Source organism: Poeciliopsis prolifica, unplaced genomic scaffold (genome assembly GCF_027474105.1).
Source record: "Poeciliopsis prolifica strain line A6 unplaced genomic scaffold, Auburn_PproV2 SCAFFOLD017, whole genome shotgun sequence".
NCBI lineage: Eukaryota > Metazoa > Chordata > Actinopteri > Cyprinodontiformes > Poeciliidae > Poeciliopsis > Poeciliopsis prolifica.
Genome location: NW_026562392.1, coordinates 7,098,676 through 7,116,239, shown reverse-complemented (window position 1 = coordinate 7,116,239; position 17,564 = coordinate 7,098,676). Strand labels below are relative to the sequence as shown.

Here is a 17,564-nt window from a genome sequence, read left to right as displayed (position 1 = left end):
ATGTCTCACAGTCTTTCCCTCTGGAGAAAAAGGAGGACAGACGCTTTCGCTCTGCGTTTTGTCAGAGCCAGCTGGTGCTGATGTGAGCTGGGCAGATAGCTTGTCCTCCTGCCACGGCATTTTTGTCTGCACATTCCTTTGTCCGTCTAGAGCAGGACAGCAGTGATAAATGTGGCAACTTGTCGGGAAGTAAATGGTGCTATCGAGTCGCGGTCTGGTCCAGTGTGTCGGCCGAGTCGTGGGGCTAATTTTCCGCGGAGCGGCTGTAATGGGTTGTGCGTGTCTGTTTGTGTGTTTGCGCCAGCGTACCACACCGGGGTCCATGTTCCACCTGGAACAGTGGATTAGGTGCAATTAATCTTAGTTAAGCAAGCATTGTGGAGGGCTGCCTTTCTTTCTTGTGCACGCACGTACAAATATACACACCACCACAAGCAGACACACAAACTCTCAGGGATGCATCGAAGAGAGAATGGGAGCTTGGTAAGGCGGCTTCTTTGTGTATGCAACACTGACAAGTTAACCATATGCACTGTTGACAGCCCCGCTTGTCACTTGGTTTTGTTTTTATAACTGGAGACGATGAGGAAGGGAAAATGCTGTCACGTTTTCTGCGTATTGCGGTTCATCTTTTTTTAAGGGACAAAAAGGCACACAAATTTTACTTGATGTCCCTGTCAATATTCCGTCTTACGATATGTTTAGTCGCGAGAGTTGACATTGTGCTCCAATGTACACGGCACAATGTGTAGCAGTCTCAGATCTCAGAGCAGGCGATGTCAAGCAAGGCAAGCCAAGTGAAGCAAATTAAGTCAAATACTTCCTGCTACAACTCTTTCCTCCTTCGAGACAGGAACAGAGAGCACAAGCCAGTCTTAGTTTACAAGAGTAGCTTCTTAGACAAGTGTAGCACAGCTGATAATGTTCTCTGTAGTTTTCACAGCTTCAAGATTGACTGAATACAAACTGTGATGTTTTCATGTCATAAAATGGGAGTTTGTTACAAGGTTTTGGCCGCCAAAAAAAAGACAAGCAAGAGACTACGAAACAAAACAAATACTTTAGGGCTGATCTGACTGACAGCAGACTGAGAGACTTTCAATCTATGGCCAGAGGGATGGATTGAGTATACCCATGCTCTCTCCTCCCACTGTTTTCTTGCTCTTCTACTGACAGTTTCCTACGCACAGAGGGAGCCACTGAAAGGCTTCTTCTCCCTGGTTCGACAGGATCCACAGAAAGGACTCCAGTTCTGCAGCAAATCCTTAAAATAGCCTGGCTCCTGGTGAAGGGAGCCAGATTGGCGTTTCCTCAGTCGGAGGAACAAACAGGCTTCTTCTCCCAACTTTGGTGAATTTAATCTACAGCTGATCTACTGCACTCAACTTTAACAAAGGATAGTTCACATTAAGACAGAAAAGATGCACTACTTAAACTCATCTTTGAACATTATGAAAATATAGTAAATCAGCAAATTTTATTTTTTTATACGGGCAGTATTATCTAAAATGGACTGTTTTGAGCTATGCATCATGTTACAATGTTATTCCCTCAATAAAAATATACCTAGAGCATTGGTGGTGCTTTGATACGGTCATACATGTTTGAGAAACCTTTGAATCTCCAGTGGCATCCATTCAGCTGTGCAAAACACTGGTTCAGACCCCTCCCCTGCAAATCCACCATTCAGCTCCATCAGACTAGCCAGCAGCAATTGGCAAACATCTGGTGAAACTGCACATCTGCCAAGCTCATTATATGGGTTATGTCTTCAAAATAAAGAGGATTTTAAAACACAAACCTTGTTCAAAGCCACTAAAGTGAAAATGGATCCTCAAAGGGCCTTTCAGCGAGATAAAGGTCAAACCATGATCCTGCTATATCAACAAAGAAAAGATTAAGACAGAAAAATAACCTTTCTTCCACATCTGTGAATGACATAAATGTCCTCAAAGTTGTGAATATATTTTGGTTTTTGGGTGTAACCACTGTGAAATAATCCCCATTTAGGGCTTGTTCAAGAACACAGTGGTGCATCTTTACTGGAAGAGGTAAAGTCCTTTACATTAAAGAATGGCCATTCTTTAATATAACGTGCTAAATATGTGCATTCAAACATATTTAGCACCACAGAACATATATTTACAGGTGTTTGTACTATAGGCTCCCCCATTCAGGACTATCTGTGCAGAACAATTAATTGCAGCAACACCCACATAATTTGTCCTGACAAAATCCCATGTGTCTACACCTGTGTGCAGCTACAACTGTCAAGACTCGCATGAGTAAACAATGGCCCACCTGTGAATAGCACAGCTCGACTGAGCGGCGATGAAAAGGACGCACTTCAAATATGCAGACATCTCAGGTCAAAGCCTTCCAAATGTTCGGGCCAGATGATGCTGTGCAACACCCAGGGGTTGGATTAGCATTAAAACTGTTCAATAATTTAAAAAATGTTGGCAGACAGAAACATAAGAGGATGAAAAAGGTTACCTCCTGCTCCACTAGTTCCCCATTGTGTCCTTTTAGAGGTGGAAATTTATTTATTCCTCTAACTTAAGTCACAATTATTCCTCAACCATCTTTTTTTCTAATGATTTACTAGTTTTTACATCCACTGATCAATCTTAGCTGGTCATCCTCTCCAATCTGGACTCTCCATCATTCGCTTAGTCTCACTCACCCTCATAACTTTCTCTCTCTTTACCATCCCCTCATCCATTGCTCTTCCCATCCTAAAGTCTCTCTCTCCCCTATTTTTCACATCGTTGTTACATTCTCCTCTCTTCCTTTCCTGTAACCCCCTCTAACTTCCCACAGCCCACCTAGATAATGCATCTAAACCCCCTCTCCATACACCCCACTCCACATACCAAATTTAATGTGGGGCAGCATTGTGATGAGATGAGGGAGCAAATGAATAAAACAGTGGAACCGGTGCTGATGACGACTGCGCTCGGGGGACTCGCACTCCTGATTTATAACACCAGGTGAACGTTGAGGAGCGGGCGGAGGTATGGCTCGGCCAGATTTACATAATAGTTAAAGAGAAGCACACTTAAAAACCGAATGCAGAAGGCATTTGCTGACAGGAACTTTTTTATTTTTGGTAGATTTGGAATAGACCCAGGTTCCCACCAAGAAAAACAACAACAAAATCCCCCTAAAGCGTGATAGTGCAACTTTAATTCATGTGCATTTCCCTTAAAGGTGGGCTTTGAGTGATTTCTAATTAGCCACTGCGAGGGAGGGCGGGAAGAAACGGAGGAAATCAATTCCCCATTTGGAGCAGGTAGAATGATCTATTGAAGGGCTCACCCCCAAAGACAGACCTTATCAGAATGATAGTCCTCCAACTTTTCAGACAACACATACGGACATGATTCGCTGCATACTGAGAAGTGTTTGAGATGGTGGGGGTGAAGTGGAGGGATCATGGCAGGGGAGGTTTTAATCCCCCTGACTTTAATTAACCCGCCATGAACGCGGCTGCCACCAATGACAGCTGCGAAAAACCAAGGGCTAACCTTGCAGACCTCAGGAGAGGAAAACATTGATATAATTGGCCAAAATTAGTTCTGATTGTCTTCTCATCTGTGCTGCTTTATGGCTGTGGTTTATGAAGTTGTATTTATTTTAAGGAATTCAAAAGCTATCCAGTTAACTTTTTTATTTTTATTTTGGATTGGCCTTCTGAGACTTTAATACCATAATCAATTATTGATTCACTGTCGGGTTAAAAAGAACATTTTACTTAGATCATGCCCATCTACTGCAGAGTTTCTAATCGTGCCTCGTGATACTGATCAGGAAGGAGTTTAAAGTGAAAAGTATCAGGTACTCTGAATTATGTAAAGCATGCGGCTACCAAAGTACGGCAAAGGGACCCGTTTGCGCAAAACTGCAATCTCAGGTGGATACTTTTGTTTCTCTTGACTTAGAAACAAAAATGGAAAGTTGTGGAATTCCATGAAATGGTCAAGACTTAAAGGATTTATGTTGTTTATGATTTTTAATAAATCCAAGAAAGTGAATCATCCTGTCGATTCATGTGCTTATAAACCAAAAATTGTGAAAGAAAATTGTGTCTGCTTGATTGATTTCTACATCTTTAGCTGTGCATACTATTTTGATGATCTCTAACACATTTGCCTTTTCCCTAAAAATATCTATGTTTTCATCTTTTATGATAATGTTCGCATTAAAACAGATTTTTTTTGCCGCTGCAAACTCTTGCATGTCATATGACCTGCTCTATATATTAAATCATTGATGTTAATGCAGGTGGAAGAAGCTGAAACACTAGCCTTTAAATTGTAAGATGTTCAAATCCAGGTTTATAGAGTACGTGAATACATTTTAAAGCAGGGTTTGCTGACAGATGATTAAGTTTACACCTACTGTAAAAAAAAAAAAATTCTAAGTCAAATTGTAAACAAGTAAAAAAAATTTACATTACCGTTAGCCTAGCACTTTGGTAAACTCCACATAAAAACCCGGCCAGCAGAAACAAGGTGAACGGGGGATTTCTGAACACTGCAGCATGTGTTTAGTCAGAACCATCTGTAAAAACATAAGGCTGCTCTGCAGAGTTACCACCTGGATAAAATATCTGTCACTGTCTTGAAGAGTGACTCCCGAAGATGGAACAGAGTCAAAACCTCAAAGTAAACGATATACTGATGAAATGTAAAATGTTATTTTACTGCACTTTCAGGCAAATGAATTTTCTAGCATATAAGTGTCACTGATTCTGAGATTGTAATGACTGAAACAACAGAAAAATAGTAATTATGACAACCATAATTTAAACAAAGTCAAAATTGAATTTTCCTACATAAAAGTCGTGCAGTTCGACCATTTCAACAACTATAATGTGTGTCAAACAGGAGAGCTAAATGTATGTGTCCTGTCCAGAGTCTGAATGCCTGGGATTTCAATGTTCTATTCAAAATTATGGCATCACATGTAGATTTCACAATGACAGCTGCTATTCATTATGTTGTGCAGCCTTACACAAAACAGAAAAACATAATATGGACCATGACAAAGGCCAGGAGGAAGAGAAACTATTCACAACTGTCTTTAGGAGAACAGCCACCACTGTTCTCCTCAAAAATAGACTTCAATTACTTCTGCTTTGCCAACACAAATTACAGAACCAATAATATTGAGCCTACTGCGGCTGCAGATCAGCAGCTACTTTGTCATTTTCAAATCTTTATACGGCAATGTACTGAGGCTTTTCTACCTTTCTAGAAATCCCTGGAACAGATCTCACTTTTTTTGTTCTTTATTATTATTATTATTATTATTATTGTTGTTGTTATTATTGTTTAGTTTTTATTTCAGCTAGCAACTGAGAAATCCGATGTCACCGGTTTTTTTTTCATATTTAGGATGATCAGAAACCGTGCATTTCTTATTGGGATTTTACGTTTTAGACTAAGACGAATAGCTGTGAATAAAATTGAAGTGAGTTTTGAAAACAGAAATTTTACATGTTTGTCTCGTACATGGTGTATGGAAAACCGCTATCATTTTTTAAAACGAACCCAGCTTTGTGGTTGTAATGTGCCATGTGAAAGTGATTAAGGACTAACAAGTAAATAAAAGTACTGACAATAATATATACTGTGATTCTTGCTGGATATTTGTTTCTGAAATCAGAAGAAATACGTAATAGAACCCTTCCATTAGTTTTAAATTAGTGCCAGCAGGTATCTCTTGCAGGATCAAGAAAAAAAAACTAAACAAAAAAAACGCATCATAAAAAAATCCGAGCTGAATCTATGTGGTTAATTGGTTTGCTGAGAATTTAAACTGAGGCAGCAGGAGTGACATAAACAACAAACACCAAACTGAGACGAGGGTGCCAATCATCAAAATCTATCTCATTAATGACTGCAGGTTGTTTACACATGAAGAGGGCAGCTTTATTTCTTCTTCTTCTTTTTTTTTTAATTATCCATCCTGCTAGAACTAGAGTAGCTACCTGACAGTCAAACATCCAACCTAAAAGCTCTGTGGAGAAAAGAAGACCACTGGGTGTTGTCTGAACCGCCTTTTCTACAAAAACACATGTCTAATTACGGACGCAGCGCTCTCTGCAAAACAAGTCTGGACGAAACCTGTTTGTTTCGCCAGCCTGACAACTGCTCCCATCTTCTTGACCAATGAGAAGCATGACTTGAAGCTGGACAGAGAATTTGGCACCAAGCAGCACCTGCGTTGGACAGATAGCTTGTAGCCTGGCTTGAGACAGAAGGACAAGCAGAAGGAAGGGGGCTGGCAGCTAACTTTGGAGAGGGAAAGCATGAAACGGTTAGCACACAGATGTAAAATATACAACATGCAATGATATAGGCACCAAGAGCCAGTCTGTTAGCAAAGTTTGACGCTTGTACCATATTTGTCATTAGAGGGGGATTCTTCTAATCAGACAAACAAACACTCCAAATAACTGTGTCCTTGGCGGTGGGACTATAGCGGGCTTCCCAAAAAAAAAAAAACACTGAAACAAATGACTTCCAGAAAACAAATTGATCCATTTCTGGGATATGATTATCCCAACAGGACATTCGCGGGGCGCTTCCATTTTTCTCTCCAACAGTAGATAAATAATTACCCCTTATGGGGGTGGGGGGGTGGATGGAGGATTTGGTAACACACAGGGTAGAAGGTGAGCCTGTGATTTCAGAGAAGGAAAAGGGAAACAGAATTGGAGAGCAGAGGCACCACTTACATGTGGCGAGTCTGGAAAGCGGAAAAAAAAAAAAGGAGTGGAGTTAGAGCAGTTATAGATGAAAGGTGCGGGGAAAAAAAGGAGAGAGGTCTCATTTCACCTTGTCTGCAGGATGCCTACTCCTGCAGATGAATGGGAGGAGGAGGAATTGGTTTGATAAAGCGACCCCCTTACAGACTGAAGAAAATGACAGCACCTTGTCAGTTTGATACATCCATAATATTAGTCCTGCGAGGCTTTAACACGTTTTTATCTGGGACGCCACGTTTGAGCTATTTACACAGCTTGCCTAAAAACGGTTTAAATATGCGTCCGCCACGCAGATGGTGGGAATCAGATATTTATAGTTATGAGGTAGTAAGAAATTTTTTTCTTCTTACCATCTGATATTAACTGCATTTTATTATTTCAGCTCAGTATAAAACAGCACTTTTTTCTATTTGTTAAATGCCAGAAATATAAGAGATATGTATTTTTTTACGTTCCATATCCCTTTGCAGAGACAGTAGAATTGGTTTGAACAATATCACCTGGTTCAAACATTTTTTTCACTAGCCTTGATAAATTTCCCCCCGAAAAGAACTAAAATCCGCACCATGCCTGCAATTCCTACAAAACAGCACCATGTGGAAGAGCTTACTGATAATAATAAAGGTGTTAACTACTCTTAAGGCACAGGCTGTAAGGAAGTAAATAGTTATTTAAAATGTGTACTTTACTTGTTTATCTACAAAGTTATGTTAGCTGTCCTTTTTAGCTTTACCCAATACGCCAAGACTTCATTGGTTAATTCTGCTTTTTTAGTATTTGCTCTTCTGACCTGCATGCTTTATTTGAGAACATCATCAGCTTTACCAAAATATAAAAGGTGTGATACACACGGAGACACCTGTCTACAAATCTGATGCTGACAATCTGACCAGAGGGAGCGAGCAAGTAGCAGGCTCCAAACAACAGGAGTGAATAAGAGTCGCAACGGTGAAAAAAATAAATGAATCCAAGAGAATGCAGCAGAAGAATTACAAGACTGTCTGTGTGTGTGTAGGAGGGTCGCTATATTATATTTAATGATCAATTTATAGTCTGATCATGAGCTTCTTGATCCTAATGGAATCAAATCGAGAAATGCCTCAAGATGAAGTCACGCACAGTGTGGGAGGCAAGTGCTGATCTCGATGGGAAAATAAATAAATAAAAGTAAATAATGAGTTTGCTTCCGAAAGCAGACAGAGAGCTAAGGAGAAACATATTTTACCTTGTTAGAGTTATTTTAACAACAGATGGTTGCGCAGCAGCCTTACTGAGTAAATCTGCTTTATGTAAAAATCAATCTTTAGCAGATTACTGAGACAAAGTAAGCCTTACAGTAACCTAATTTTATTCTGGCCTGTCAATAACTCACTCATGGAATAACGTATGATAATTATGTGTACTGAGTCACACCTCATTAGACCTGCCATTGATGAAGTTTGTTCCTTTAAACAGTCAAAGCCATGAGGAGGAGAAATGAGGGCTAATTTCTGGGTAATTTTATGAAGGGACTTTCACTCATGTGAAGGAGAGGAAAAATACGGCACACTGTATTAAATCCAAGAATGCCCAGCAAGTCCAAAGAAACTCAGAATCAGATTTGGTATGAGAAACGAATCACCTTTTACAATATTTAGCTTTAAGTCCATCCAGTGTTTCTGGCATACACTTCATATCAGATTCCCTGGCTAGCTAGCCAATGTCCTCCTCTTCAGTATTTCACTTTTATCCACTTCACTTCTCTCGAGTGTGAAATCCAATTGTAAAAACCCAAAGGTGCGAGCAACTGCCATTAAACACATGAAAACATAAAGCCCATGGCCAGACATGAAATGATGACAAGACAAATGTCCGCAACACTTCTAAAATAAAAAAAAAAAGAAGAAGAAGAAAAAAAACAGGAATGCTGGAAAAGCGACTGAGCTGACAAGAGCGATATGAATAAACGGTAAGCTTAAGCTACCCAGCTTCACATAAGAAGCTGAATGTTTTGGAACAAATTTCTGGCTTTTTATTTATTTTTTTAATCCCATTTGCAATTGATTTAAGTTAACATTTTTGTTGCAGCTGCAGAATAAAAAAACCCCACAGAAACCAGGTTTTTGTTTCTCAGGGGTGGTGGGGACATTAAAATGACTACTTTCCACAGCTTCATTCATGCCAACATCCTTAATAATCTCTCTGTTCCAGCATGCAGCTTCTTTGTAATGCTTCGTCACTGATGCTGCAACAAAAAGACACGGAGCACGTATTTTATTAGCATGCTCCTCGTGTGCCTCTGTTGCTCAAAATGCCTCGGGAGTCACCGGCTGGAGTTGCACACATCTCCCTGTCCGTACGTTTAGTCGATGATGGAGGGACGGGGTGGGCAAGGGCACGGCAGATAGGACGACTGGTGTCCAAGCCAAGGTTCTTTATTATTCTTTTTTTCCTCATTGTTTTCTTTCATGTGAGGCTCATTCTGCTGTGTGCGCGCGATTACTAGTTCTCCTTCTAGCTCTTCGCTCATTTTGGTCACACTTGCGGCTGCCGGCTGCCCCGTGAGCGCGGCTCCACACTGGCACCTGTTGATGAGTCGGCGGCATAGCACATGCGCGCACACGCAGATGCGCACAGAAACGAGCTTGCATGCAAACACAGAAATTGATTAATCAAAATTTTTTAAATACGTCCGTCGTAAAGGTTGTCAACCCAAACCATTGTTCCTTTTGGAGACACGTAGCAGGGGCGACGGTGAGTCAGAGTGAGATGATTCAGATTTACACACACACACACACCCTGGTCCCAGCAGACCTCGGAGGCAAACGGTATCCAGGGAACATGATGCTGCCAGCCAGGAGAGGGTCCTCTGCTCAGCCGAGACGTTCTGCGTCCACAGGTTGATGATTAACTCGGTAGGCATCAGAGTTAATACAGACGGAGCTGCAGCAATAGAAAGATATCATTCACCTCCTGCGATTCCAGTGGGAGGCTCGCAATGCAGCAGTTTAAAGCTTCTCCTAGAAACACCCAGGCTGGCAGAAGAAGGTGAGGATGATGAACCATAAGGAGGCTCTGCTTGATAAACTTCACACGACTAGCGGAGAGGATCACTGATGTTTCCCTCAGGAGGGATTAGAAGATCTTCTATCAGAGAGGATCTCCTGCACATCAGATCCGTCCTTCCAATGTCTCAGATACTACAAAAAAGGCCAAAAGCTGTGTAAGAAACACATCCCAAAGTGTTTTGGGACGCGTTTCTTATACAGCCACATTAAACCTCATGTGGAGGACCCCAGAGTGTGGTGGCGCGCATACAACTAAAGATATAGAAGTTGAATTTTTCATTGCTTGCAACATTTCAAACCTTAATGCTTTTTTCTATTTCCATCTGCTAAGGCTGGTACTAGTGCGATTAGAGACTTAATTCAACAAAATATGAAGAGCAAAAATCATGTCACAACACTGGGTACTTTTAAATCAAGGCAAGCTACTGTGTAATGTTTTTATGGTCTAAAGCACTTTGAACTATCTTGTTGCTTAAATGTGCTTTACTAATAAACTTGACAAGAACCCAACAGGGTGAAGTGAAATATGGCTGCATAATATTAGAAAAACCACAACCAAATATCACATCCAAGCAGATCTACCAATTACCACATAACAGTTGGTCATATTACTATGACAATAGTATTTCAATATAGTGTTAGGCATGAAAGTGAAAATTTGAAATGTAGTTTTTCATGTTATTCTTTCTGGATATGTTCAGTAGTTGCATTCAGCTCCAGCTCAAACTGCACACCTGCATCTCAAAGTTCAATCATTCACAGCTCACAGCTCTTGTTCGCAGACTGTACGACCTGACAGCTCACACTGTACGCGATACATCAAACTCTTGAATCTGGAACAGCAAATAGAAATGCTCAGACGCTCGCCAGAGAATCCTGAACAGGAACAAACATGCTTCCTTGGCCTTTTCTGCCATTCTGTGTGGCAAAAACTTTGAAAATGTTCCTTTTTCAGCAGCCTGAGAGGTTCAGGTAAATTTGGCTCATGGCACTTCTTTGACAGCAACATGCCGATTTCACACTGAGGAATGATGAGCCACAGAGGCAATGTGTCAACAAGAGGCCAAAACATTTAGACCTTTTGCTAAGCCAATTAACCCAGAATTTGTGGGTTTCATGCAAGAAGGCAGCCAAAACTAATATAGTGGATTTATTGCAACACATGTATCTGGCAACAGTCATTTTTGCCATCAGCATTATGATCTTCAAGATGCTTAAAATAAATGATTAAAAAAAATAGGGCTGAAAGATATCAGGAATGCATGTAAACAATCATGAAAAAAATTGCAATTGCTGAATACAGCAATATTGAGTGATGACTAATCAACCAAATTTTCCTGATGCTTTTGTTTCCTTTGCATCATTACATTGATTGAACTCGCTTTGCAGGCATTAGATCGTTACAGATCTCCATCTTTGGAGGCATTTTAGTGCAGGAAAGGAGAAAATACGAGACTGATATTTGCAGAGTAGCTTCAGTAAACATTGAGCGCAGCAAAAGTGGTTTGGGACTGTTACAGTAGTTGTAACTGAGAAAACAACTCCACGGCTCTCCAGAGGAACAAGATGGAGCTTCAGGAATAATAGGGAAGAAAAACTGGAAGAACTTTAACCTGCAATGGGACAAAATGGATTTGGACACATGGGAAGCTTGTTTTATAGAACCTGACATAAAGTCTTCCTAGTAAATTTCAACAGAGCTGGATCCCTGCTAGCAATATGTGTTGGCTCTGCTTTGCTAAAGTAGTAGATGTTACTTCTGATTTCAGAGTCAGCTCCATTCATAACTATTTAATGATTGGAAGTGGAGGTGCTAGGTGGGTGTTTTTTGCTGAATGTGGAAATGCTAGGATAATTTACCAACAATGGAGTCCAATAAATAAGTGTTGGCAATAACAGATTTTGTGTTTTGTTTTTAAATACTGTTATGTTCTAGATACAAGTTTGGGACAGGAAAAGCAGCATTCACTGTTGGTGTGATTTTTATTTTTCTACAATTCATTTACAAAACCGGGTTCGGAGGGGCAACAGAACAGGAAATTTCAGCAGATCTTTAAATCCAAGTAACCAGACTGAGAGCAGATATCATTGTTATTCATTTATTTATGAAGCAATCAGCGACTGACTGCCAACAGCCCACCGTTTTTGTGACTCTTTTTGCAGCATAATGTACTAAGATTCCTCAGTTTGCAAAACAACTTTGGCTTAACAAACTGATCATGAACAACTCTTAGCAAATAAAAACTGAGCAAACACATCCAAACGAGTCAGCCTCTTGGAAGGTTGAAAAGGACATTCCAAGGTCGGCCAAAAATTTAGTACAAGTAAAATATTTGTACTCAAATATTACTCAACATTATAAACATTTCAGAGAATGATCAATGTAACCTTATTGTTAACTCAGCTCTTGTTTTAGAAAATCATACATTTTTTTCATCAGTATTATTATACAATGGCAGTTTTGACCTGAAGCATAACACTTCAGCTCTGGCTTGTGCTGCAGGTGTGCAGAGGTTTCGAGGCGACCCTCTCTAACGGCAGCGCAGATGAAACGCCAACAATTAGCCGCTGCAGAACACGCGGCGCAGGCAGCCGACTGGCCCAGCTGGTCAGCTGTTTGCGTGGGCAGATAATTCAAACTGAAGTACAGGAACAAAATGACCTTATGTACAGACATAAAATCAATTCACAGTGAAGCAGCTGATCAACTGTTTTTACTTTGGACACTGTCTCTGGCTTTGATTTAGAATCCCAGCATCACAGAGCGGAGAGAAATCATCTTCTGGAGAACAAGGGACCTGTGATGTTATCAATATCCAATGGCATGCTCTCAGTTAGGAGAGCAAAAGTTGGCAGGAACAAGAGGAACATTGTGAATTTGGTGCCGCACCGTCAGATCACCTGCAGCCTGTCACCGTTTGCAGATGGGTCAGGGTCCCTGTTGGGAGGATTTCTGTCCCGGCTCTGTGAAACTGCCAGGAACCTCAGCGAGGCCGTCGCCACCGAAGCCCTCTTTAACTTAAGAGTGGCAGATGGGAAACCCGGCCCTTCAAAAGTCAGTACCCCAACAAGCTTTGGCTTCCAGCAATGCAGAAACACACAGTGGGCCGGCGTTCCTTACACTAATGACCTTTAGCTACCAGCGGTGAATGTGTATCCTTCCTCGGTTTTTGGCAGCTGCTCATTAGTAACCGAGGCCTGTTAGACTCTCCTCCCTGTCCGCCTTTCCCTACAGTTTCCCTACAGTTGCTCGCCTCCCTCCCTCAGACCAGCTTGCAGTGGATGTGTTGAGTCTAACTGGGAGCTGAGAGGAGTAAGGCTCCGGCAGACGTCAGAGGGCATGGAGGCTAAGGGGAAGAAGGGCTAAATTGTAGAGGTGAAATCAAGCAGATTTCCCTTCCACTTCACAATTACACACCTTGTGTTAGTCTATCACTTTAAATCTGAGCAGAAATTCAACATACGGCTTCTGATTTGGTCAAATTGGACAAAGTTCAACAGATGTGAATACTTTTACAAGACAAAATCAAAAAATATTCATCACAGTGATACATTTTTACCTCTACCCCTCGTGGTCCCACATTTAACTAGCTTCACGCTAAAGAACAGAAGAGCTAATCCTCAGTTGAGCATCACTGTGGAGTGAAAACTCATGTTGAGCAACTCTCTCCATTTTGTGAGCCAACAATAAGATTCAAAGCCGATAAACAGTTTAACCCGGCTGTCGCTCACCGTGATCAGATAAAGTAAACTACTCCAAGTCCAAAAATAAAACCATATTTTCCACAGAAACGTCTCAAATTAATGCTCCCGCCGCCATCTGGTACATCAACCCGAGAACTTCGGAGCTAATTAAAAACCTAATCATCCCAATTTGCGGTTTATAACCGCAGCACAGTGGAATTTAAATGACAACAGCGCTGTTATCAGTAACAAGGAAGTGGTGAAATGTTACTGGAGCGTTCAAATATGATGATCTCATAAATTTGTTGTCTCGCCAGCGGATCGCGCAGCCACGGCAGCTCAGCTGAACTTTCCCACGGAGCTGGCGCTCGCTTTCAGCCTCTGAGCTCATCGCTTTCGGTTACCTTCATCAAAGTCGGCGTCGTCCTCGGTGTGCTGTGGGAAGGGGAAGCAGTTAGTGATCTCCAGCCGGTCGTCGACCACCAGGCCCAGCAGGACGCCCTGAACCACCTCGCTGCCCTGGCCCTCTTCCTGGTAGTGCTTAATAATCTTCAGCACCACCTGTGAAAGCAGAGGGAAAGAAGAAAAACGAAAGAGGCAAACATCATTCAGACTATTTAACTGGAGCAAGTGGAAATAAGTGAAAAGGCGAGTTATAGAGACCTTTTTTATTTTCTAGCAAGAAATGTCATTTGAATTTCTGACCTGGAGTTTCATTTCCATCCATTTCTACTTTATTATGCACTGATTTATGTCATCAGGTTTAAATTTGTCTCTGCTTGTCAGGTAGATTTGTCCTGATTAGTGTAATTTAAGAGCATTACTGTCCTTTTTCAGAAGCTAAAACGTTTCCATTTCTTCCTGATCTTCTGCAGAATTGCTGCAGCACAAACAAATTAAGCCCTTTTAATTGCCAGACAAAAGGACAATACCGACAACAGTTTCGTGACCTTTGAATATAGTTAGCTGTTCTGTGAAAAGTAGATATTAAACAAATTACTTAATTGAATAATGTATTGCTCAGTAAAAGTAATCCATTTCTCATTAAAGATCGTGTTCGGAGTTCCTTTCTAAAAGGAGTATTTTCATCCAGCACGTTGGAAAATTGAAATACTGAAACAACAAAGAATTATGTACCACCACTCCAGTCAGACGACTATAAAATGTTAATAAGCAACGTGGGAATTCTTGTACACAAGCCTTTTAGAACAAAGAAAGCATTTTACTCTGTCTAAATGTGACAAACATGTCGGGAATGTGCAGCAAACGCGACATGACGGCGAAAAAGTCCACAAATGTGGCTTCTCCCTATGGCTTCCCAGAAAAGCCAACAACCTGATTATTTCCTCTGAAGTCTACATTAGAAAGCACTTAACCACATCAGACTAACGACAAGACTAAGGTTTTTTCAGCATTTCCATGTTCGACATGAGAGTTTCAAAATTCCAGTTTTGAATCAACATGTTTAGATTTGTACAGCACCTTGCAAAAGAATTCAAAGTTCAGTTTTTTTTTTTATTCAAATTTTACATTCCCCCTCCCCGACCTATTTTACCCTGATACTCCTATATCAGTATTGTTTCGTAGAAATTGTTTTTACAGCGAAACATCTTTTAGATTAAAAACAAAAAGTAAAAACAAACAATCATTTTCCTTTACACTTTTTATGATGATCCATCATTTAAAATCCCACCCAAGTTTGTGGCTATATCACACAAAGAACTGAGAGAAAAGCAACATCTGACCAAAACTTGCGAAAGAACTTCCTGATCTTTGTTGGCCTCCATCTTGAGAGTCCGCTTTAACACACCTGATTGAAACAAATAGGTCGTTAGCAAGTCTCTGCTGAACCTGTTGACAGAGTGAGGAGCCAAATCAGTCATTAAAAGTGTTCTGGAGCGAGGAAAACGACAGACACAGAGCTGGCAAAGGAGCAGAGAACCCTGAAATACCTGCTCTGTTTTCTGTTATTCAGAACTAAAACACTTCCTATACTTCTGAGAACCCAAACCGAAACAAATCCATCAAAATCGTAAGACGCAAAACTTATCCAGCTAAAGTCAGATTGTGCAATTTGGGTTTCTGTAACAATAGATTAGGCCCCATGCATACAATGCATCACCAAATCTATAGTATTTAACTGAGTGATCAATCTCACAAGTTTTCATGCATTTTCTCTCTGGGCACTGAAAGCAAAAAAATATATATATAATTTTCTAAAATATAAGTGTTTGTTATTTGGGCTTTGAATTAGGAAAAGGGCAAAAAAAAATCTGCATTTATTTGCAAATAAAAGAATTCATTTGAATTTAGGATCCAATGAAATGACCAAGCAACTACTTAAGACTTAAAATACAAACAGAATTTATGAAGTTTGAATGTAGAAGAAATGTAAGCAGATTCCAAAATACAACAGATGGTTGACCTGCTGTGACACCAAAACACAATCAGTTCTTGCTGCCCCACACGTCCATTAATACCCTCTCACCCCAAAAAAGACTTCTAGTTTCACATCTAATATTTCCCACAAGGTTTTCTTGACAAAAGTTGGGTATACTTTTTTCAAGTTTACCCAGTAGGCATTTTCACCTCTTTACAATCTAATGGAGAGTAAATCATGGAGCATGGAGAGCAAATCCTTAACATCAAGGTTCTATTGACATCTGCTTCGTTAGTTGTTCCTTTTTCTTAATGGATTAACTCATCCTGCTTAAAAACAATGTTTTGCTAGATTACATGTCATGAAGTATGTAGTAACAGACACACACACAGAAGACACACTTCCACTAATCCACAAACCTGTTAACAGAGCTTAGCATGCTCAGCGTTTCTGCTAACGTTTAAAATGTTCAGCGCATTTTGCTTCCCGTAAAGTTAGTTTTCCAGGAAAAAAACTTTCCAAAGCACTACTTTACTTGGCTGTTTGGTAAACTTTCAGTTGAATAAAGTTCAACTTCTTGTTTTGAAGCTTTGGGTATCGACTGTCAAGATGTTTATATTTGTGCTCTTATTTTGAAGTGGGTAAAGACTGTTTAGTGCAGTTCAGTTTCCTCTCCCCACATAACTTTATTAAAAAAAATTAATAAAAATAAAAAATAAAACATATACAGGAAAAAATAAAGCACAAAAATAAAATATCTAAAGGCATTTCCTATAATATAAGTTATGTCAAAATTAAACCGGTGCTTAAGGGTTACAGTTTTTCAGCTGAATACTGTGCTGCTGTAACACTTTAGTGCTAGCAGAACTATTGTTTTGGATTAGGTCTTTAGGGTTAGCACTGCTAAAGTTAGATGTGCCCACCACTAGCAATATACATATTTTGCATATCATATATGCACTGATATTGTATTTGCCACATCTCTAAGTATGGAAAGTCCTCAATAGCTTGCAGAAGACTGTCTAATTCTACCCGTGGTATTTGAAGGGGAGATTCTGGGACACATTACTCCAGCAATCACAGATGGGTTGGGTGGTGGAGTAGGAAGCACCACCTGCAAACTCAATTCCTGTGCATCCAACATGAACAAGCATAAAAGGCCAGCTGGTATTCAGCACCACTTGAGGAGGAAATAGTCTACATCTACATCTTTAGGAGGGCAAGGGGACATTAAATGTATATGTAGAGCTTTTTGAGCATATATTGTGATACTAAAGCCCCTCATACTTCATAAATATGTATAAAGTTAATTTGTCATTATAGGGAGGTAATTATTAAAGCTTGACAAAAGTACTCTCTGTAGGATTTAGAAGGTTTGTTTAGCCTCTAAATCAGTGTCACTAATGGCAATAATGGTGTCCTTTTTCTTTTTCCCATACAAACAAGCCCACAAAAACTACATCAACCAATTAAAGAACATAGAGGCATCAGAGAAAAAAAAGTCATGCAACCCGTCTACATGAACAGAAAATGGTTCGAGAAGAGAAAAAAAAGAAGCTGAAAAGCACAGTGTAGACAGGGAGAGCATAAATCATACTGATAAGAGTGTGGGCAGGTCACAGCCAGAGGCATTAATAACACACACATACACAACTGCACAGGAGCAGGGGTGGCA

At 40.3% G+C, this 17,564-nt stretch overlaps 1 protein-coding gene across 1 annotated transcript in view; it reads right to left on the bottom strand.

The window, feature by feature from the left end:
* Window positions 1-17,564, bottom strand: part of LOC129367646 (eukaryotic translation initiation factor 3 subunit H) — a 66,189-nt gene that overhangs the window by 43,115 nt on the left and 5,510 nt on the right. Inside the window, exon 2 of the mRNA XM_055042232.1 lies at window positions 13,914-14,070. Coding sequence (XP_054898207.1) covers window positions 13,914-14,070 — 157 coding nt within the window. The remainder of the gene's footprint in view (window positions 1-13,913; window positions 14,071-17,564) is intronic.